Source organism: Mustela lutreola, chromosome 10 (genome assembly GCF_030435805.1).
Source record: "Mustela lutreola isolate mMusLut2 chromosome 10, mMusLut2.pri, whole genome shotgun sequence".
Classification (NCBI taxonomy): Eukaryota; Metazoa; Chordata; class Mammalia; order Carnivora; family Mustelidae; genus Mustela; species Mustela lutreola.
The window spans coordinates 79,151,260-79,173,911 of record NC_081299.1 but is presented as its reverse complement, the minus strand read 5'-3'; the positions used below and the strand labels follow the sequence as shown (position 1 = coordinate 79,173,911).

The window sequence follows — 22,652 nt, the reverse complement described above, 5'->3', positions numbered from 1 at the left end:
TGGGGATCTTCTCCAAGGCTTTCAAAACAGTGACCAGATTAATTTACACTTTAGACCAGTACTTAATAAGATCCTGATTTTTAAATTTTTCATTGAAATATAGTTGGGCACCTGTGGGCTCAGTGGGTTGGGTCTCTGCCTTTGGCTCAGGTCATGATCCCAGGGTCCTGGGATGGAGTCCCACATCGGGCTCTCTGCTCAGTGGGGAACTTGCTCCCCCACCCACCCCTGTCTCTCTGCCTACTTGAGATTTCTGTCTGTCAAATAAATAAATAAAATCTTAAAAAAAAAGAAAGAAAGAAAGAAAGAAATACAGTTGACACACAATGTTACATTAGTTTCAGATATCTAACACAGTGATTCTGCAACTCTATGCATTATGCTATGCTCACCACAAGTGTAGTTCCCATCTGACACCACACAACACTATTACAATACCATTGACTCTATTTCCTATACTGTACCTTTCATCCCTGTGACTTATGCATTCCCTAACTGGAAGCCTGTACCTCCTACGGGTATAGCCATTTTGCCCTCCCCCACCCTCCTTCCCTTTCTGTGAACCATCAGTTTGTGTTCTTCATTTATAGGTCTGATACTGCTTTTTTGTTCATTTTTTTTAGATTCCATATATAAGTGAAATCATATGGTATCTGTCCTTATTAAATTTTTATTTTTTCTAATTTTTAAAAAAGATTTTATTTATTCATATAAGAGAAAGAGAGTAAAGAGAGAGCACAAAAGCAGGGTGGGGGTAGAGGGAGAAGCAGACCCCCTGCAGTGGGGAGCCTGATGCCAGGCTCCATCCCAGGACCCTGAGATCATGACCTGAGTTAACCAACTGAGCCACCCAGGCACCCCTCTTATTAAATTCTTTTTTAAAGATTTTATTTATTTATTTGACAGAGAGAGAGAGAGCAAGCACAAGTAGGCAGAACAGCAGTCAGAGGGAGAAGGAGAAGCAGGTCCCCCACTGAGCAAGGAGCCTGATGTGGGGCTTTATCCCAAGATCCTGGGATCATGACCTGAGCCGAAGGCAGATGCTTAACCAACTGAGCCACCCAAACACCCCCTTATTAAAATTTTATTATTTCTTCTGTTTACCTTTCTTTGAACAGAATCATTAACTTCCTCTGTTTTAATTATTAAATCAAAATGAAATTCTCTCACATTAGTATCTATTGACCAGACCTCCCTTCTGAGCTCAACATTTGAATATTCAGCATGTGGCCTTCCTCCAAACAGGTTTTATAATCCCTGTGGTATTACTTGAAAATATTAAATGAATGTAATAAAGTCACTATACTACTATGCAGAATCTGTTCAAGGAATGTTCCTTGAGAAGTTTTTTGCTCATTAAAAGAAGATTATGAACACCAGCCTTAACCACTATTTATAAATTCTTTATTCCAACAATTTTATTATGAGGTCATAAAAATTATTCCCTGCTTTAGTTGTAAGCAAACATATTCTATTTATGTCTGTGTTTATATTTAGATATAGACAGTAACACAAACACTGAATTGGCACATCTGCTTCTTACCTTTTCCAATTTTTCTGCCACTTTTTCTTTATAATGTTGGAAAGCTTTACTTAACTCTTCAGCATTATATAGTGCTTCATTCCTTTGTCGTTCAGCTCTAAAATTTAAAAAGGGATGATTAATAAAAGCAAAGAATGTTCTACATTTGACTAGTGAAACTCCAAAGTAACCTATACTTTATTGTAAGGAAAAATTAGAAATGAGCAGTACTAAAAAAGAATAGTAGGCTTAAGCTGCAAAATGAAGAATAGAGACTAAAAAATTTCCTCACTATTATCAATATGAAAAATAAAGTACATTAACTTTGAAACATATATACATTCCTATGTGTTGGCAATTTTTTTTCTTTATCTGGAAAAGATTATGGGAAGTGGCTTAGGCTGTACAAATTCTCAAAGATCAGCTATTACAAAACCAGTCCACTGTCTAGTATATTAAAAATACTCAATAAATCCTATGACCTTTGCAAAGGGCAAGTAAATTTTCAAGAAGGTATTTTCAAAAGACATATCTAAAAGATATAAAAATCTGAATAACAACATCCAACCACTACAAAGCCCTGCCTTAGTTAACCCTGATCTTTCCTCATACTTTTCACATCGAACTGAGACTACTGGGCTGAAATATAATCAGTATCATACCCACGCCTAAACGTTTTTCTATTATCTAAACTTCTTCTCTGTAAAGTCCAGACCTTAGCCTAAAGATTTTATAAAGCAAGGGGATGCATGACAGGGAGGAAATGGGGACATCACAGTGAGATCAGAGGGTTTGCAAGTACCTGAGAACTAACCTTTAATTAGGTCTTGTGGCCTACCTGTGCATGGAAAGGGGAAAGACTATGTTATTTCTAACAAATTCCTGGGAGGCCAAAGCAAGCCGCCCCCATCACTACCTTGATTGGCATTTCTAAAGTATATATGTTAATCTCAAGGGGCCCAGAACGCGTAGCCCCAAGAGAGGTAATCCAGTGAACATGAACAAGATGGAGGGCCAAAAACAGAGTCAGGACTGTCAGCACTCCTACAAGCACAAAGCAGGGATCTTATTTAATTATTAAAAATCAATAATGAATTTTCCCAGCAACATTTTATGAACTTTTTGTTTTTTAAATTGCAAACAGGTACCCCTTAATGCAGATTAACCAATTTTGATATTTTGCCACAACTGCTTTTGTCTCTCACCTGAGATGTTTTTGTAGTGAACTGCATTCTAGAGAAATTAGTAACCTTCACCCTTAAATACTTTAGTATGTATCCTAAGAAAACACACATTGCCTCATATAACCACAACTATCAAATTCAAGAAATTTAAAATTGTTACAATACTATTATCTAACATATAATTCATGTGTAAGTTTTATCAGTTATTCTAATGTTCTTTATAGATCTTTTTTTTTCTTCTGATCTAGGATAACATACCACTTTTAGTTATTTTCTATCTTTAGTTTCTTTAATCTAGAATAGCTCAGCTTTTTTTAAGTCTTTCATGATACCGACAATTTTTTTACAATAATAGTTTGAATTTATTGAACATATATTATGTGCCACAGAGAGCTTTAGCTGCTTTATATACCTAATCAAATGGTCACAACTCTCAATTGGACATTATCCTTATTTTATCTGTAACTAGTACCTAAAAAGACTAAACAGTATGCTCAAGGCACGCCCTCACACATACTAAGTAGTAAACACAATGTATGAATCTGAGAAGCAGGTGGGCCCTTGCTCTCAACCACCAGGGTGCACGGACTACTGACACAAAATTAAATGTCAAATAAGGTGCACAAAAAACCACATGATTTTAGACTCATGCTATGCGAGTATTTCTTTTTTCTTATATAGGGAAATATGAGCATTCTCTGTTTAATAAGTAGAAAAAAACCTTTCTCTCTCTCTCTCTCTCTCTCACACACACACACACACACACACACACACAGAGGTTACTCAAAGGTCTATAATGACAACACCATTGAAGAGTCACACAAGATGAGATCTTCAACTGCCAGAAGCTGGTGGACAATTCTATGTTTACTGTGAAGCCCTGGATTCAATGATTCTACCTTCTTTTACTTCCTAATGTGATCAAGTATAAAGTTAAATGACCTATGACCAAAGCTGGCATAAATATGCAGCAGCCACTCAAGCTATCTGGAAGTAGATTATCACTACAACATGTTTTTCTCATCCTACTTCCCTCTCTTTTCACAACTACCTACTATTTCTCAAGCTTTGTGCCTCACCAATGAGAGAAACACATCAGACCAGGGTTCTCTCACATTCTCTAGACAGCTGATGTGTCCCAAGTGAGAAATCCAGTAATCATTGAATGCATGCTGCTAAACATCTGCTTAGCTTTGCCTGTTTCCTCATGAGTAGTAGATGTAGGCTATTCATTCTTGGGAGCACACTACATAAGTGACATTATACTCTTTCCACTCTACCACATATGAAATACACAATGTCAGTCTGTCCAGCACCTTAACTTACTGATTCTTCGAATCTTTCCCCTGATTTGTAATGCCACCTGTTACATACCAAGTTTCCCTTGTGTGTCGGTTTGCTAAAGAGGGTCTGTTCTATACAATCAATTTGGGGGGAGGGGGAGGGATAGGATATTCCTATACCAACAACACATTAATTTAATTCATATAACTTGAGAAGTCCTGGTATCTACAGGCATGTCCTCCACTTTGGTCTACAGCTTCAAAATTGTCTCCCTTATTCTTAGACCTTTGTTCTTACATATGATATTCAGGGTCAGTTCAATACGGTTTACCGAAAATCTTTTAGGATACTGATTGAAATTGTATTAAATGTATCAATTATTTTGGGAAAAACTGACAATTTTATATTAGGCTCCCTTCCAGAAAAAAATAGTATATATAGCTTTATTTTAGTATGTGCTGTCAAAGCAATCTCTGATATATACTTCATTAGTTAGGTCTTTCTTAAAATTTTCAGTAACATTTTATAACTTTCTCTATCAGATTAAGTATGTCCTTCTATTCTGACATTTTGATATGTGGGGCCTTACGGATCCTAGGAAGACTGGCCCTCCTAGGGTTAGCCAATTCTTAAAGATAGGAAATTACTCACCTGGAAGTTTACCTTTCATAAATGAACTAATCAACCCCAGAGCCAGTTCCTCACTCCAGTCTTTGGCTCTTATACTCATGGCCAATAATCCCCTGTCCTAATTACCTCAGGACCAGGTACTAGACAACTCAGGACAGTCTTACACTCAGTCCATTGAGATTATTTATACTACCAAACCTAAACCTGCTGACCCTGCCTTAACTGCTCCTTCTCAGACACCACAATAACATCTCCTGCTCATATTTTTCTCCCAACTCTCTCTGCCTCCTGACAAACCCTGATGCTTCCCCCCAATGGCCCCCTGCATAACCTGCATATCAGAATTCCAAGGGCTCCACAACTTTGCCAAAACTTGATATTGTGGGCCATAATGGGCCTGTTTCCTTTTGTCATCACCATTGTTTTCTTTGGTTTACTTTCTTGTAGGCAAATTTTTAACTATTGATTCAATATCTATAATGGCTATATATTCACGTTTTCAATTTATTCTTAAATTCTGTTAAATTATATTTTGTTAAAAAGTCATTTATTCGGTCTAAGTTTTCATATTTATCATACTACAATGGTTCATAGTATTTGGTCTTATTTCTTAAATCATAGCTAAATCTGTAATTTAGAAGTTCCTTTTCAATCCCAGTATTGCTTTTGTGCCTTGTCTCCTTGATTAATCTTATCTGGTACCCATTAGTTTGGTCATTATGAAAAGAACCAGATTTAGGTTTTTGTGATTCTATTGTTTTCTATTCCATCATTTCATCTTTTATTATTACAATACTTCTATTTTTATTTTTCTTGTGATGCTCTTTTTTCTACTGTCCTTTTTTTGACTATATAAATTGGATGTTTTAACTCATTCATTCTCACTCATATATTAATTTAACATACACATAGGAGGCTAAAAATTTTCCTCTAAGAATTTATTTGGCTATACGGATGTAGTGAAAAGAAGGGGTACATGCACCTTCAGTGTTCATAACAGCAATGTCCACGATAGACAAACTGTGGAGGGAGCCAAGATGCCCTTCAACAGATGAATGGATAAAGATGTGGTTTACATATACAACGGACTATTACTCAGCCATTAGAAAGGCTGAATACCCATCATTTGCATTGACATGGATAGAACTGGAGGGGATTACGCTGAGTGAAATAAGTCAAGCAGAGAAAGGCAATTATCGTATGATTTCACTCATCTGTGGAACATAAGGAATAGTGTAGGGGATCATAAGGGAAGGGAGGGAAAAGTGAATGGAAAGAAATCAGAGAGGGAGACAAACCATGAGAGGCTCTGGATCCAGGAACCAAACTAAGGGTTATAGAAGGGAGAGTATGGGTATTAAGGAGGGCATGTGTGATGATGAGCACTGGGTGTGTGTGTGTTATACACAACTAATGAAACATTGACCACTACATCAAATGTACTATATGCTGGCTAACTGAATGTAATAATAATAATAATAAAAGAGTATCTTTGGCTGCAGCCCATGAGCTGTGATATTTTTTTATATCACTCCTCTTCAAGAGCTTTCTAATCTTTATCTAATTTCTTCAATGCTCCATAAGTATCAAGAAGGCCGGCTTTAAATTTCCAAACATACATGATTTTGGGGGATTACATTCTAATTTAATTGTACAACAGTCTGAGAAAGCAATACATAAAACATATCAATCTTTTGGTGTTTGTTGAAACTCACACTTATGGCACAGTGAGGTGAGAGATTATAAATATTCTAGAAGTGCTTAAAAGAGTGTGAATTTTCAAACTGTTGGGTATAGGTTTCCATATATACACATGAGATCAAGATTGTTAATTGTCATTGAACTCTTCAACTTCTAGCTTTCTTGTTACTCACCTAACAACTCCTAGTAATGTGTAAAAATGTTCCCTATATGATTACAGATGTGTTCATTTTATTTGAAATTTTACTATTAGATTCACACAAGTTCAGAATCTTTAGGGCTTCTGCTTAGGGTTATTTAAACATTATATACAAGCCTTTTTTGTTTGTTTGTTTGTTTTTTGAGAGGGGGAGAGAGGTTTGGGGCGGGGAGAGGAGCAGAGGGAGAGGGGGAGAAAGAATCTTAAGCAGGCTCCACACCCAGCACAGAGCCTGACACAGGCCTGGATCTCACAACCATGAGATCATGACCTGAACAGAAATCAAGAGTCAGACAGTTAACCAACTGAGCCACCCAGGCACCCCTATAAGAGTAATTTTAACTCTAGTAATGCTTGTTGCACTTAAATCTATTTTGTGTGATATTAATATAGCTATATCTACTTTGTTTTAGTGACTATTTGCCTAAAATATTTCTTCTAATTCTTTTGCTTTCAATTTTTCTGTGTCCTTATATTTTGGGTATGTCTCTTATAAACAGCGTAAAGCTAAACAATCTTTTCCTTTAAACTAGTTTTCTAACCCATTATGATTATGATTAATCTTCAAGTCTTTGCAAAGATTCCAATTTTAGAATGCCAACATCCATTCTAGATGGATGGAGTTTCAAAAAGCTCTCAAAAATTTAGATGTCATATCTCTACCTAAAAATATCAATTGCCTATATGTGCTCTCCAGATTAAAACACAAACACTTTGGCCTAACAATTTCTTGCCTCATTTCCTACTATATCTATCCATTTATAAGTACAAAAACCCCCTACTATTCTTAGCAGTGATGCTTTCATACTTCCATGCCTTGTCCAGAATGTATGAAAACAAAGTCAACACCCTTCCATAAAAATTATGTCTTATTTAAGTTTTACAGAGATAACCAGTCACTCTTCCTCTGTACTTTTTCTTAGCTATATTATGAAGCTAATCTTTGTGTATTATCATTTCACTATTTCAAATAACCATATACAAAATGTTTATCTGAATAAGTAAAAATTTATCTGAGTATGTCTTAATTTCAGAATGTTTAACCCCACAGTTTACACTTAAAATAGCCACATTGGTTAGTGTTTATTAAGAGGCACCTTACATTTCTTTTTCTCATTTAATCCTCACAAGATATACTATCATCTTGATTTAACAGATGAACAAACTAAAGCTCAAGAAGGTCAAACAGTTTGCCCAAGATAATAGAGCCACTGAGAAATAAAATCTGGTTGACTCCAAAACCTAAATATTTCCACAAAGTAATAGTGCCATCCAAATATATACTGAAACTTGAACTATACTAACCAAATACTGTGGGAAAATGTTCTTCCAAGCTTACTTTAAGGAAAAATGACTTAAAGATTTCAAGTGGTTTTTAGAAGTTTAATTGCACATGCAAACAAATATTTAACTTATCTCTGACAACTTTTCAAAAAATACTTTCTTAAAAAAAAACTTTCTTCAAAACCTTATTTTATCATGGTATACCTTTTTTGAAAATAAAAAATTTTTTGCATTCCCACCAACAGTGTAAGAGGGTTCCCCTTTCTCCACAACTTTGCCAACTGATGCAGTCACTCCGGAAACTGTATGGAGGTGCCTCAAAAAGTTAAAAATAGAGGCTCATGGGTGGCTCAGTCAGTTAAGCGTCTGAGTCATGATCTCACCTCAGGTCTAGATCTCAGGGTTGTGAATTCAAGCTCCGTGCTGGGCTCCACACTAGGCATGGAGTCTACTTTAAATAAAAAAAGAAGTTAAAAAATAGAACTTTCCTACGATCCAGCAATTGCACTACTAGCTATTTACCCAAAGGATACAAAAATACTAATTTGAAGAGATACATGCACCCCAATGTTTTGACTATCGACAATAGTCAAATAATGGGAAAAGCCCAAATGTCCATCAATTGATAAATGGATAAAGAAGATGCAGTATGTGTATACAATGGAATATTCTTCAGTCATCAAAAAGAATGAAATCTTGCCACTTGCAATGACATGGACAGAGTTAGACAGTATTACTTCAGATGAAATAAGTCAGTCACAAAAAGACAAATACCATATGATTTCATTCATATGTGGCATTTAAGCAACAAAACAGATGAACATGGATGGGTGGGGGATAAACCATAAAACAGACTCTTAACTACTGAGAACAAACTGAGGGTTGAAGGAGGGGAGGTGGGTAGGGGATGGGTTAAATAGGTGATGGGTATTTAGGGGGACACTTGTGATGAGCAATGGGTATTGTATTTAAGTCATGAATCACTAAATTCTACACCTGAAGCTAGTATTACACTGTATGTTAACTAACTGGAATTTAAATAAAAACTCGAAAAAGAAAAAAAAAGTTTTTTAAAGATTTTTTTTTTTTTTTTTAATTTGAGAGTGTGTGCAAGCATGTGAGTGGGGAAGGGACAGAGGGAGAGGGATAGAGAAAATCTCAAGCAGGCCCCTCCTGAGCATGGAACTGAACAAGGGGCTTGATCGCATTACCCTGAGATCATGACCTGACCTGAAATCAAGAGTCAGATGTCTAAGTGACTAAGCCACCCAGGAGCCCCAAGAAAAAAAAATTTTTTTTGAAGATCAAAATGCAGATTATCACGTTACCCTGTGTAAAACTGCTATAATTATATAATGATATTAGAAAATATTATTAACCTTAAAAAATTTAAATCCTATCCGTTTACAAGTTAATTGACATTAAGAGTTAACGGTTCCTTAGTCAATGCTACTTATAAAACTTTATCTTAACACGTATTTTATATAAAATAAATACTTCTGCATTACTTATGTGTTCCTAAAGGAAGACCCAACTACACTTCCTCATGAATTTTATGTAGTTCATAAAACTTAATTTCAGAAATAAGTAAATATCAATATACTGACTATCATTATTAGGTTTCTAATCCCAATCGAGAATGCCAGTAATATGAAGTTTTTAATAGAAAATGAAAAAAAAATTAATAGACAAAAAGAACATTAAATTATCCTACCACCAGGTTACTTAAATTTTTTCATTTTAAAAATTAGCTATGATTTTATGGGGCGCCTGGGTGGCTCAGTGGGTTAAGCCTCTGCCTCCAGCTCAGGTCATGATCTCAGGGTGCTGGGATCAAGCCCCGCACTGGGCTCTCTGCTCAGCAGGGTAGTCTGCTCCCCCCTCTTCTGCCTGCTTCCCTCACAACTTGTGATCTCTCTCTGTATGTCAAATAGATAGATAAAATCTTAAAAAAAAAAAATTAGCTATGATTTTAAATAGGTAATATATTCTTTTTCCTTCTTTAAAAACAATTTGTTTTAAAATTTGCTTTGAAAACACATACCTCTTTCCTTGTTTACTTTGTTCAAGTAAGTCCACCTTTAACTTTATACACTCTTCTTGGGACTTCTGCAAACTCTGCTCCTTTTCAATCACCATTTTCTGGCTCTGCTCTAACTTATCTTCAGCCTCCCTATTAAATAAAGGATATATATATATTTTTAAAGATTTATTTACTGAGAGACAGTGTGTACATGCATGTGTGTGCAAGTGGGGGGATGGGCAGAGGTAGAGAACCTTCATGCAGACTCCCTGCAGACCCAGACGGGGGTGGGGGTGGTGTTCATCTCACCACCCATGAGGTCATGAACTGAGCAGAAACCAAGAGCCCAATTCTCAACTAACTGAGCCACCCAGACATCAAAATAAAATTTTTTAAAAGGCTATTAAAGAGATTATTCCACGTATGCAAGAATAGCTCAATACTAAGAATTCTATCATTTTAAATCACTGAGGTAAGAGAAACCATTATTTAATAAGAGATAGACAAAATTCATCATCTGTCTACTAAGAATCTTTATAAGGAATGAAATAATACATATATCTGAAAAAACAGCTTATATCCTATTTCATAATCAGATACTAGAAGCATAACTATATAGTCCAGAAACTAGATAAGAATGACTATTATCACCACTATATTCAATGATTTCTCGAACAGCTACAAAAAGAATAATGAAAAGGAGTAAGTATAAATTTTGAAAAGACAATATTTTCTTTCTTTTGCTGATACTATCATTAGCTACCTGGAAAATCCAGGAGACTCAAAATGATAAATTATTAGAATAAAAGATTATGACAAATAGTTCTAATTACAAAAATGATAAATTATTACAAATGATAAATTAGAATAAAAGATTATGACAAATAGTTCTAATTACAAAATTATTATACAAAAAGCAATAGCCTTCCTATATACATACCATCAATGAACAGAACATGAACAAACTCACAACAACCAAAAATACAAAATACCTAGGGATAAAATGAAAATAACATGTAATACAAAGAAATTACAAGACTGATGGTAATGAAAAATTACTTTAGGGTACATGAGAATGACCTGCAGGATTTATTCAAACACGGATTGCTGGGTCTCATCTCTTAGAATTTGTAATTCAGTAAATCTGAGACAGAACCTGAAATCTACAATTTTTAAGAAAGATTTATTTATTTATTTATTTATTTATTTATTTATTCTAGAGAGAGGAAAATGGGGGAGAGGGAGAGAGAATCTCAAGCAGAGATTCTGACACAAGGCTCAAACTAACAACCAAGATCACAACCTTGAGCCAAACCAAGAGTCAGATGACTGTGCCAGCCAGGTGCCCCTGAGACCTACAATTTTAATAAGTTCCTAGAAGATGCTAATATTGCTGGTCCCAGAACTACACTTTGAGAATCATCAAAATGAAGTAATGGGCTATTTAGTACACATACAGCTCTCATTTTATTCAAAGCAGAAGAAGGGGATAAATTATAAGGTGCCTGATTCCTTCTATTTTATTTCTTGACCTCCCACTGAAGCACCAGTATGTACTACTACATGAGGCAAGAAATGAACGAGTTCATCTTCAATAAAAGCATGTAAATAAGCATCTTAGCTAAGATTTAGTCTTTTTTAGCCCCCTTAAGCATCACGCATCCTGGAGCCAAGAGGAGATATGGTGGATTGTAGAACAGATTCCTTAAGTTCTAAGACAGTCTACAGGACACTACAGATTTATTGGGGTACAGATTTCACAAGATATACCAAAAAGCAGAAGAAATAAAAATTTTAAAGCCTTAAAAAAGTATACTTACCTCAAAACTTTATCTTGGGCTGAAACTTCTGCTTCTAAATTTATAATCTGTTCTTCTAAGATTGGCACGCTGGCTGCCTGTTGTTGAACAGATTCAAGCATAGAAACCTAAAACAACAACAAAATAAGTTTTAGAGCACTTCGTGTCAGAAGATAAATTAATCTAATTGGTACTTTGTTTCTTTTTCTGACTGATGAGAGTGTCCAATATAACTCCCTAATCACTGGTCAATGTGAAGCTCACCCTATCTATTCTTTTTTTTTTTTTTTTTTTTAAAGATTTTATTTATTTATTTGACAGAGAGAAATCACAAGTAGATGGAGAGGCAGGCAGAGAGAGAGAGAGGGAAGCAGGCTCCCTGCTGAGCAGAGAGCCCGATGCGGGCCTCGATCCCAGGACCCTGAGATCATGACCTGAGCCGAAGGCAGCGGCTTAACCCACTGAGCCACCCAGGCGCCCGTCACCCTATCTATTCTTAATATTCCAAGATAACTGATTAGCTATTTGGGGTTGGGGGTGGAGAATCTCTACTGACAACATCCAAGAAGATAAATTTCACATAAATCAGAAAATTAAATATAAAAGATCATAAAAAAGTAAACAAAAAAATACCTCTTGAATCTTTTTACAATTTAAGACCTTATTTTAGGATACATGTTTACTAGAGAAAACCTAGAAAATACAGAAAAGCATAGGTCCAGGAAAGAAAACCTGGAGTACAGCTCAAAATCTCTGTCGGTAAGTCAACACTCCTTTTCCCATTCTTAAAACACCAACAATCAAATGATGGCCTATCAAGAAGAGAGAGAGAATTTATTACCTGGGGAAACTGAACAGGAAAAGTTTAGAACTCTGGGCAACTATGTAGAATGATGAGCAGGGATGAAGTATTTATAAATAAACAAATTGATTAATATAAAATGGTCAGTTTCCAACTACTTTCATGATCTGATTTAGGGCTATCCCACAGGTGGGAAATTAAAGGATTCTTTGCTGGAGAAATTCAACAGCTCCAAAGGAAAAGACTTCACATACTGACACTGGATGATAGAGCTAAGGTATCGCCCTACAAAAGAGCCATCTCCCCAGATATCACCAACATATAAAGCTCAGTGGGTAACAAACTTCACCTTCATACACAGAGCTTCTAAACAGAATTTAAGTGCCTTTCTCTTAAATATAAATAGCTAAAACACTAACATCTGCAAAAACATTTCTAACCTATAAGTCAGAGGCCAAAACAAAGAGGCAACTGGCAGCAAGCAAGGCAAGTATGCACACACACACACACACACACACACACATCATTAAATCTGCAGAAAGCTAAGTGAGGATGCATCAGGATATTATTCAATACAAAGCAAAGAATTAGAGAATCTGGAAAATGAAAAAATATGACAGCTAAAATATGATTCAACACAGGTAGATGATAGTTTTGAGAAATCTCTTAAAAAGTATCACAGGGGGTGCCTGGGTGGCTCAGTGGGTTAAAGCCTCTGCCTTCGGCTCCAGTCATGATCCCACGGTCCTGGGATCGAGCCCCACGTCAGGCTCTCTGCTCAGCAGGGAGCCTGCTTCCTCCTCTCTCTCTCTCTGCTGCTTCTCTGCCTACTTGTGATCTCTAATAAATAAATAAATAAAATATTTTTTTTTAATAAAAGTATCACAAGAAGACAAGCAGATAGGAGACATGAGGGGAAAAAAACTTAATAAATTATAAGGTTGAAAGAGTTAGAGGGCCAGTAGAGGTGATCACCTAAGAGGAAAAACAGAAGAAAACAGAGAGAAGAATATTACTGAAGAGATTGCATAAGAAAAATTTCCAGGACTAAAGAACACAAGATTTCAGCCTGAAAGGGTCCTCACTAAACAAAAGGTCTACTGAAAGACATGTCATTCTGAAATTCTGAAACACCAAGGAAAGAGGGAAGATCCTTAAAACTAACATAATATGCTCGCTTCAGCAGCACATATACTTAAAACTACCATAAAAGGAAAAACAATGGAAAAATTACATGCTAAGAAACCTGATCCACAATGGCATTGGACTTTTCAGAGAAGCAGCAAAAGATAGAAGACAAGTAAGCAATGTCCTAGAAATCCTGAGGCAAAATAATTTTCAACCTAAAATCAAATGTAGGGGAGAAATTAGGACATTTCAGACATGCAAGGGGGGTTTACTAGAAAAATATGTTCCACTTAAAGAAAGACTAAACCAAGAAAAGAAGACGACACAGGATCCAGGGACAGTAGATCCAACCTAGAATAACAAAGACGAGTCTCAGGAGAGCAGTCGGACAGCAGGCCTGAGGGGCAATAAGCTGCCCAGAGCAGGATGCCTGGCTCCAAAAGTGTAACAAACATTGGGAAAGATAAATTATGAATATACTGGTTGACACAATGAGGAATTTCAGCGCAAGATTTCCAATAGTGGTATATATGCAATAGCAAAAGCTAAGACCTGCCCTAGGAAAGGGAGTCTCCCTAAAAAATATTTTGTTAGGCAATGTAGAAAATGTAGAAAATGCTGACATGGTAAGTAAAATATAAAATATAATATAAAACATAAATACATATTTTATATATAAAATATAAAATAAAATATAAATAATTATAAATTATTTATAACTATAAATAATTCTCCTATTACATATAATAAATAACCACTGGTATGTCTACATACTAAAAGAAAGGAACAAAATGCTATGTTTTGGTTTGGTAGTTATTAGTAAAATTCTCTTAATATCCCTTTGCCTTTAAATAATTAAGCTTCTATGACTTAAAAAAAAATCTATAGTTGGTAGGAAAGTTAAAACAATTAAACAAAAACGGTGAACAAGGGGAGCCTGGGTGGCTCAGTGGGTTAAAGCTTCTGCCTTCAGCTCAGGTCATGATCCCAGGGTTCTGGGATCAAGCCCAGCATCAGGCTCTCTGCTTTTATTTGTCTGTCAAATAAATAAATAAAATCTTAAAAAAAAAAAAAAAGTGAACAAATTACATAGCAAACAAACATAGTGAAAGGTAACCTTGTGAAAAATCAAGAAAAACAAAATACTTTCCCTCAAAAAAATAAAATGTAAAAAAAAATAATAAATAACCTCAGTATAATACTGAATGCAGAGTACAATAAATCTTGAAAAAAAAATTTCCCTGTAATTTGGTTATTCTAAAATTCTATCCTAGAAATAATCCCAAATACAAAAACTTTCTTGTTCATTGGAGTATTTTTTTTCTTCTTAGGCTGGAATTATCTCCAATAGCACTTTTTGTTTAAAATATACAAAAGAGCTGGCTCAGTCAGGTAAGTGTCTGTCTTGGGCTCAGGTCTTGATCCCAGGATCCTGGGATCGAACCCTGCATTGGGCTCCCTGCTCAGCAGACAGCTTGCTTTTCCCTCTCCCTCTGCCTGCCACTCTGCCTACCAGTGCTATCTCTCTGTCAAATAAATAAATAAAAATCTTTGAAAAGTAAAAATAAAATTAAATTTAAAAATTAAAAAAAATAAAACACACAAAAGAAAAATTAGGATCTCCCATAACCCTACTACTTAAAACAATACAAATATAAAAGGAAACAGTGAAAGCCTCGCCGGAGACAAGACATTCCAATCCCTCTCAAAATTATGGAGTGGAGTCCATACAATATGGAGTGGAGTCTTTCTATTCTTATATATGTTATATATACCTATATACATAGACACAAACATATAGACACATTTGCTCTTTTAATAAAAAGCAAAACTGGGATCACCCTGCCTATGTGTGTTGCTCTGTAATGTTCCTCTACCACTCAATATTTTAGGTAACAGTTTTTGAATGCTTTAAGCAGATTCTCGGTGCCTTTTCATGTATTAACAACTTTGGATCTTAGAATTGATTTATTTAACCTCAAAAAAAAGCTTTGTAGCAATCCCTTACAGGGAAATATTGTAATTTACCATCCCTCTATTATTGGACATTTTGGTTTCTAATTTTTTGTATAATTACAATCATACAGCAAAAAATAGAAAACCATTAGGGGCGCCTGGCTGGCTGTCTGTCTTCAACTTGGAGTCATGAGGTCAAGTCCCACTTTGGGTGTAGAGATTACTTAAAAAAAAAATAGCCACTTAAAAGGAGAATTATTAATTAAATTATGGCATAATCACATAAGGAAACAAAGCTACGATTAAAAAAATGATCAGGGGAGAAGCCAAGTAAATATATTAGAAAATGCTTGGATTATCCATCAGAAAATGCTCAGGATTGCCTGGGTGGCTGGGAAGTTTAAGCCTCTGCCTTTGGCTCAGGTCATGATCTCAGGGTCCTGGGACTGAGACCCGCATTGGGCTCTCGGCTCAGCGGGGAGCCTGCTTCCCCCTCTCTCTCTGCAGACTTGTGATCTCTCTCACGATGTCAAATAAATAAATAAAATCTTAAAAAAAGGAAATGTTCAGACTACGCACGAAGTTAAAAAGCACAGGAAAAATGAAAACTATTCAAACAGTCTAGATTCAACTATGTAATAAGCCAATAAAGTAGTTTCTCATTGGTGGAAACTGGGTGATCTTTCTCCCCTTTTCTATTTTCAAAGTTTCAACAATGGAATGTATTAGTTTAAAAAGGAAGATAAATAAGCTATATTTTCTCTATAAAAAGAAAACCACATGAATTGGTAATCTTAAGATTTTAAGAAGCTCTGACTTATGTAAATACAATCTCTCCTAAATCATTTGCAGATATTAAACTCATGTAAATTAGACTCCAACATTCCATGTTGATCCTATATTATCATTATAAAATTTATTATATGTAACACATTAAGCCAATACATGGACTATTTTTCCAATTCTAAATCTTAAAATGATTCAAAGTACTTTCCATTGCCATAGTCACCACTTCAAAAAACATACTTTTGCTCTTGACTGTGTTAATTCAAAGTGGACAGATTCCATTTTAGTCATTAAAGAATGATTCTGTGAGACCAAACAAGCATTCTGTTGCCTGAGTTTGTTAAGTTTCTCTCGAAGATTTCTGATCTCCTGATCCATGGGGGCAGATGAAAAAGACATCTGAAAAATTAAAAAGAGCAATCTATTTTGGATTCTTTCATTAAGCCTTTTAGGTAATGGAAAATGATGAACAACTGTCAGTAAAATGACTAACTCAGAAAATGAGTTCAGATGTTTAGTGAGTGCTGGTGAGGCTGTGTGGGACAATCAGCTGGTGAATATGGACATAAATAAGCATAGCTTAAAAAACAATGGTACAATTTGGGAAAGTTCTTGGTATTATCCAGTAAAGTTGAAGACACTAACACTCAACAATATTAGTCCTGGGTATAAACCTAAAACTTTTACACCTGTAAATATAAGAATCATTCATACCTACCTTGTCCATAAGAGATAATGGAAAGAATCCAAATGACAAAAAGGATAATAAATCAACAAAATGGATAATAAACAAATTCTTTATACACATTTTTGTTATACATCTGAATATATATTTTATAATAAATTCTTTTTATTTTCATGAGGGTTGAGGTTTTTAAGACATGATTTCATTCTTAAAAAAGTAATATGCAATTCAAAACTATATAAAAAATATATGCAGAAGCCTCATTCCCATTTTTAGTAGGTAAGTAACCATTTAACAAGTGGGTTTTTTAAGATTTTAATTATTTGAGTGTGAGAGAGGGGGAGAGAGCAAGCACAAGCAGTGGGAGAGGAAGAGAGGGATGGGGGAGAAGCAGAGCTCAACAGGAGGCTCATGAGGCTCCATCCTAGGACTCTGAGATCATGACCTGAGTGGAAGTCGGATGTTTAACTAACAGAGCCACCCAAACACCCCTTTAATTTTCTTATTTATAAATTTTTGTATAACACCAATCATACGAAAAAACATTAGGGAACTGAGGCACCTAGGTGGCTTGAGTGACTGAGTGTCTGCCTATGGCTCAGGTCATGATCTCAGGGTCTTGGGATTGAGACCCGCACTGGGCTCCCTGATCAGCAGGGAGTCTGCCCCTCTCCCTACTCATGCTTTCTCTATCTCAAGTAAAAAATAAAATCCTAAAAAAAAATAATAATGATAATGGGGAACTGCCTATATAGGAAAGCTAGGTTAGGTCTTAAACACAGTCTTCTCATGTTTCCACCTTCATCTGCAAGCAATACAAATTACCCACCCTCAGAGTGAGTTATGCAAAAAGTAGCATTCTATATACGTCATTTTGTACCTTGCATTTTTTTAAATATATCCTGCCAATCTCTCCATAATCAAGATAGTTAGAAACTCCTTTCATCTCCCCACCTGAGCTGCAGTTTCACTGCATGTTTATTCAACCAATCCCCTGTGATAGGCACTTGAGGTATTTCTAATCTGTTATGACAAAGTCTCCTTTTGTACTTATGCAGGCATACCTGTCATGTACCTTTCTACAAGTGGGATTCTCAAGTCAAGGGTAAGAGCATGTGTGATTTGGGGAAACATTACCAAATGCCCCTCCATAAGGGACTGTATCATTCTGCACTGCTACCAGCAATGTATGAGAATGCCTATCTCCTCCTAATATTACCAGCAAAATATAGTGTCAAATATCTGATAGGTATGAACTGGTACCTAAGTATAGTTTCACTGTGAATTTCTCTTATTATGAATGAGACTGAACACCTTTTTATTTGTTTGAAGACCATTTTAATTTCCTGTTTCATACATGTCTTCTGTTCATTTTTCTATTGGGTTGTTCATCTTCTTCCTAGAAGCTCTTTCCATGTTAAAGAGATTAGCTCTCTGTCTTTAATAGGCATCATCAATATTTTCCCCTCCAATTTGTCATTAGTCTTTTGATTTTGTTTAGGGTAAAACACAATGATTTCAATTAAAGCATATATGTAGCAAAAATGATCAGCAATTTGATTTAGAATATAGATCAAATTTCATAGAATTACACAGTCTTTGAAGACATGGAATTTGAATTTATTTTCTAACTTGCAGGCTCACAAAGCTTCATAAGCAGCTTTCTTAGGAAAAGAAAACCTCTCAACTGTTAGCTTCCTAAAATGGGAAGAGCACATTTTTATGAAAGAAGATTACGATGTGCATATGCAAACAAATGCATGCGAGTGTGCTGGCAGTGAGATAATAGAGAACAGGAAAAAGAGATTGGAAAGGGAGATTGAAGGGTTGAATAAGGAAAAAAGGTAAACACAAGGAGGTAGATAATAGAACTGAAAAAAAAAAAAAAAAAAAGACAGAAGGAAAAAGTTCCAGACCAGTAAAGATGTCTAAGATCATGCACAAAATTTAGGGATAATGAAAAGAGAACAGTGCTACACTATCATATAGCACATGACCCAGGCTAAATATACTAAATATATTTTAACCACTTAATAAATAACTGATTTCCTATTATGTGCCAAAAATCACAGGGGTTACCATTTACTTGGGAAAACAAAACATTTAATTGCAAAAAAGTAATAAATATAGAAGTCTAAAAATACAGTAATACACCACAGCAACTTCTTTCCTGTTAGGACATAACAAGAACCATAATATTTAAATTCAAGAGTCTTAAGCACAATGGTAAAAGACTATGGAAAGCATAAACAGATATTTAAAGAAAAAACTCAAAGAAAAGGTATTTTAAGTAAACAGGTCTGAAACTAAAGTTACTTTTAAGTAGACAGGTCTAAAAACAATAACCTTATCTCTTGGCTTTTTTGGAAAATCAGTACTGCCAGTGGGCATTTTACAAACTTTTTTATAAGGTATGTGATTCAAAAGTCCAAGCTGGTGAGGCTGAGAAAGATCTTCCAGAATGAGTTTTTCAGGTCTTAAGAGATTAGGAGTGTAATCAGAATTTTCACTTGGACTAACACTAGAGAAAAAAGAAAAATCCATTTTAGTTCCTAATTTAAGTATTCACTCCAAATTTCTATACATTAAATAAGAAAACAGAAAGAAAAGCACCTGAAGTTGTGATGGAAATCACATCAGTTATGAACTTAGAGCAATCTCAACTAAAATTCTTAATAAATTGTAATGAGTTTTAACAAACAATCTGTGTAGTTTAGAGACTCTACGCTAGAATTACTTAAGATTCAAAAAGTAGTCATAATAATAAAAGATTAATTAAGCCCAAAACATATTTTATACTCTGAGTCCTAATATAGTACAGGTGTTTACTTAATGTATAAACACTTCTCTAACACTTCTATTTTCTTTCCTAAACCAAGAATTACATTAAAGATTATAGATTATTTCCTATTCTATTCTATTAAAACACAATATATAATAATAAACTTCATACATTTTACTTTCATAAATTAAAGTCATATTCTGAAGTGCATATGTGATTTTACTTACATACCTGGATAACTCTTCCCCTAAATTCTGTAAACTCCATTCTGTTATCTTCAGTTCATGTCTTAAGGAAGCAACATTTGCAAGCAAACTTTCTTCTTCATTGTCTTTATTACAGTACTCTGATGAACTAGATTCCATTTCTTAAAAAAAGAAGTGTATTTCTTGTACCTTGCCAGAAAGAATCTGTGGTGTCAAAATACTCTCACATTAATAGAATTCAACTCATTATTTTTCTATTTATCTCAAATGTTGTGCAATCTTTCATGGTAATTAAAAAAAAAAAAAAAAAAAAACCCAGTTACAATGAGTTTCTCCCCAGTGTAAAGCCAAGGAAATAGAAAGTTCAATAGTTCCCCTTTCTTAAGCACATTTAATCTTTCTAACAATAGTGCACATTAAACACTGTTATTCTATGTTAAAGTTAAAACAAACTAAAAATAAGGTAAAATAAATAATTTGCTTAAGGTCACATAAACTGTAAATGGTGGCAACAAGATCTGAACCTAAGTCATCAGGATCCAAAGACCTTTTAATTATATCATACTGTAATTTCTAACTCATAGATCAATTTCAAGATGAGCTGTTTGAACCTATAAAATCAAGTTACAATCTCTGGAAATCTGACAAAATTGGTATCATTATAGTCATTCATATTTTCTTAATGGCAATTTATTACCAAATAAAGGTTATCTCCTTCTCCCATTCACAATGGTTATAAAACTAAAAAAACAAACATTCGCATCACAATCATAGAGATCAAAATCGCATTTGGCAAGTTAACTCAGAAATACATGAAGAAAAGTTTTTCTTTCTTCAACTGGTGAGTATCTCTAGAGCTCTGAATACTCTACTAAATAACCTTTACCCATAAAAATCGTGATAAAAGGCCACATTTTATTATTAACGATTAACACATACAATCATTATGTATTAAAGTACATATTAATATAATAAAAACTAAGGCTTTAAAATCTCTACTACTGTAGATCTTTCTGCATCTTAAAACTACATTCTTCCTTCAGATCCCATTTACCTTTGTCATTGTAGCACCTCTTTTTCATCACCCTTCTAGAATTCTGACCCACATCTCAAGCTCCAAAAGGTTAGGAGTCTTAGGTATTATGTTGAGAACTGTAAGGCACTTACAGGTCAGTATGTTCAGTGAATAAATGAAGACTGCTGAATTGCCCTTCCCTCCCTTCACCCACCTAAAATAGAATAGCAAATTTATTCCCCACGCAAAATTTCTCAGATGTAAGAAGGAAGATTAAAAAGAAAACTCTCACCTTTTTGGAAGAAACTGTGGCAGGAAATTAAATGAGATGCTATGTAAGAGCTGAGAAAAAGTTTCTTTTCTCCCTTTTCGTTTGCACAAATTTGCTTCTGCCTAGGTGAGAAGATTCTCCCATACAAAAGTCGATGGGTCAGGTGCCCATACTGCTTTATCTTTTCAACATCATCTATGGGATGGTGAAGGGAAAAAGGGTAGTACAGACAAGCTGGATAAATTCCAAAATGTCATTCGATACTAAGTTTAAACTAAATCATGTTTTACATCCAACATCTTCTATGTATCTTTTTTTTTAACATTTTATTTATTTATTTGACAGAGATCACAAGTAGGTAGAGCAGCAGGCAGAGAGGGGGAAGCAGGCTCCCTGCTGAGCAGAGGAGCTCGATCCCAGGACCCTGGGATCATGACCTGAGCCCAAGGCAGAGGCTTAACCCACTGAACCACCCAGGCGCCCCTCTTCTATGTATCTTAATGTAACAATTCCCTAAAACTTCTTAAGTACCAATGAATACATTTGCTTTTAATTTTTTTTTTCTTGCTGAGCCATTTACTTTCAGATGAAGACTTTTCTTCCCTTCAACTTATAGTAGGCTATAAAAGTCTATTTTCACTGCCTTTACATACGTGGAAAAGGGCATCATGCTACCTACAGGCCCTGACCAGATCCTCTGCTGGTCCTAATAACGCGTCGGTAGCTCTACGCTCACGCACACCCGTCAACACTGAAAAACAGGTGTTTTTTATAAACCTTGTACGTAAAAGATGGGCTGTAGTCGAAAAAAGAGTCCTCATTTGGGAAGGGGCTTATAGATTTATGGCGTATGGTCCGGTTACCAAGAACTCTCAATTTGACAGCAATGATCCTACGTTCATCTGAAAGAAGCGGATTAAAACAGGACATCTTCCTCCGATTTCTCATGTAAAATAAAAGCCTGCAGAGCAGCGTCCGCAGCAAGGGTGAAGACGCGAAGCGCGTCCGAGGATGCCGGGAGGGAAAGGAACAAAACTCCCCCAGGTGGGCCTGTTTTCACCCTCCAAGGAGCACTCACTCACCACCCAAGTCGTAGTTGGGAGGTAGACCCACCTGACAACAGCGCGCGCCGCGCTCTCGTCCGCGTTCGGAAGCCTCGTACCCTCTCCCGAGCTAAGGGCGTGTAAGCATCAAACACTCCACGCGGGGAACGAGGGAATACCGCCGCACCGAGTTCGAACCGCCGCGGGAGCCGTTGGGGACGTGCCTACCCGGCCGCAGCCCCGCCCCCCGCGCAGGCTCTGCGTGTGGCGACGCAAAGGGGTGGGGCCTGTCGGGGCTCGTGGTCTGCGAGCGTGTCCAAGCCCGCTCGCCCGGAACTACATTTCCCACAAT

At 35.7% G+C, this 22,652-nt stretch overlaps 1 protein-coding gene across 9 annotated transcripts in view; it reads right to left on the bottom strand.

The window, feature by feature from the left end:
- Positions 1–22,652, bottom strand: part of CCDC18 (coiled-coil domain containing 18) — a 111,895-nt gene that overhangs the window by 88,577 nt on the left and 666 nt on the right. For 3 of the 9 annotated variants that reach the window (XM_059135924.1, XM_059135931.1, XM_059135928.1), the window contains exons 1-8: positions 22,371–22,627; positions 21,279–21,452; positions 19,997–20,175; positions 19,330–19,504; positions 16,539–16,697; positions 11,648–11,754; positions 9,849–9,977; positions 1,544–1,640 (exon numbers count right to left, since the gene is read on the bottom strand). In XM_059135924.1, the coding sequence (XP_058991907.1) occupies positions 1,544–1,640; positions 9,849–9,977; positions 11,648–11,754; positions 16,539–16,697; positions 19,330–19,504; positions 19,997–20,130 (801 nt within the window). In that variant the 5' untranslated portion in view covers positions 20,131–20,175; positions 21,279–21,452; positions 22,371–22,627. Of the gene's footprint in view, positions 1–1,543; positions 1,641–9,848; positions 9,978–11,647; positions 11,755–16,538; positions 16,698–19,329; positions 19,505–19,996; positions 20,176–21,278; positions 21,453–22,370; positions 22,628–22,652 lie in introns of those variants that run through there. The other 6 variants (XM_059135925.1, XM_059135926.1, XM_059135932.1 and 3 more) reach the window with 6 other exon arrangements.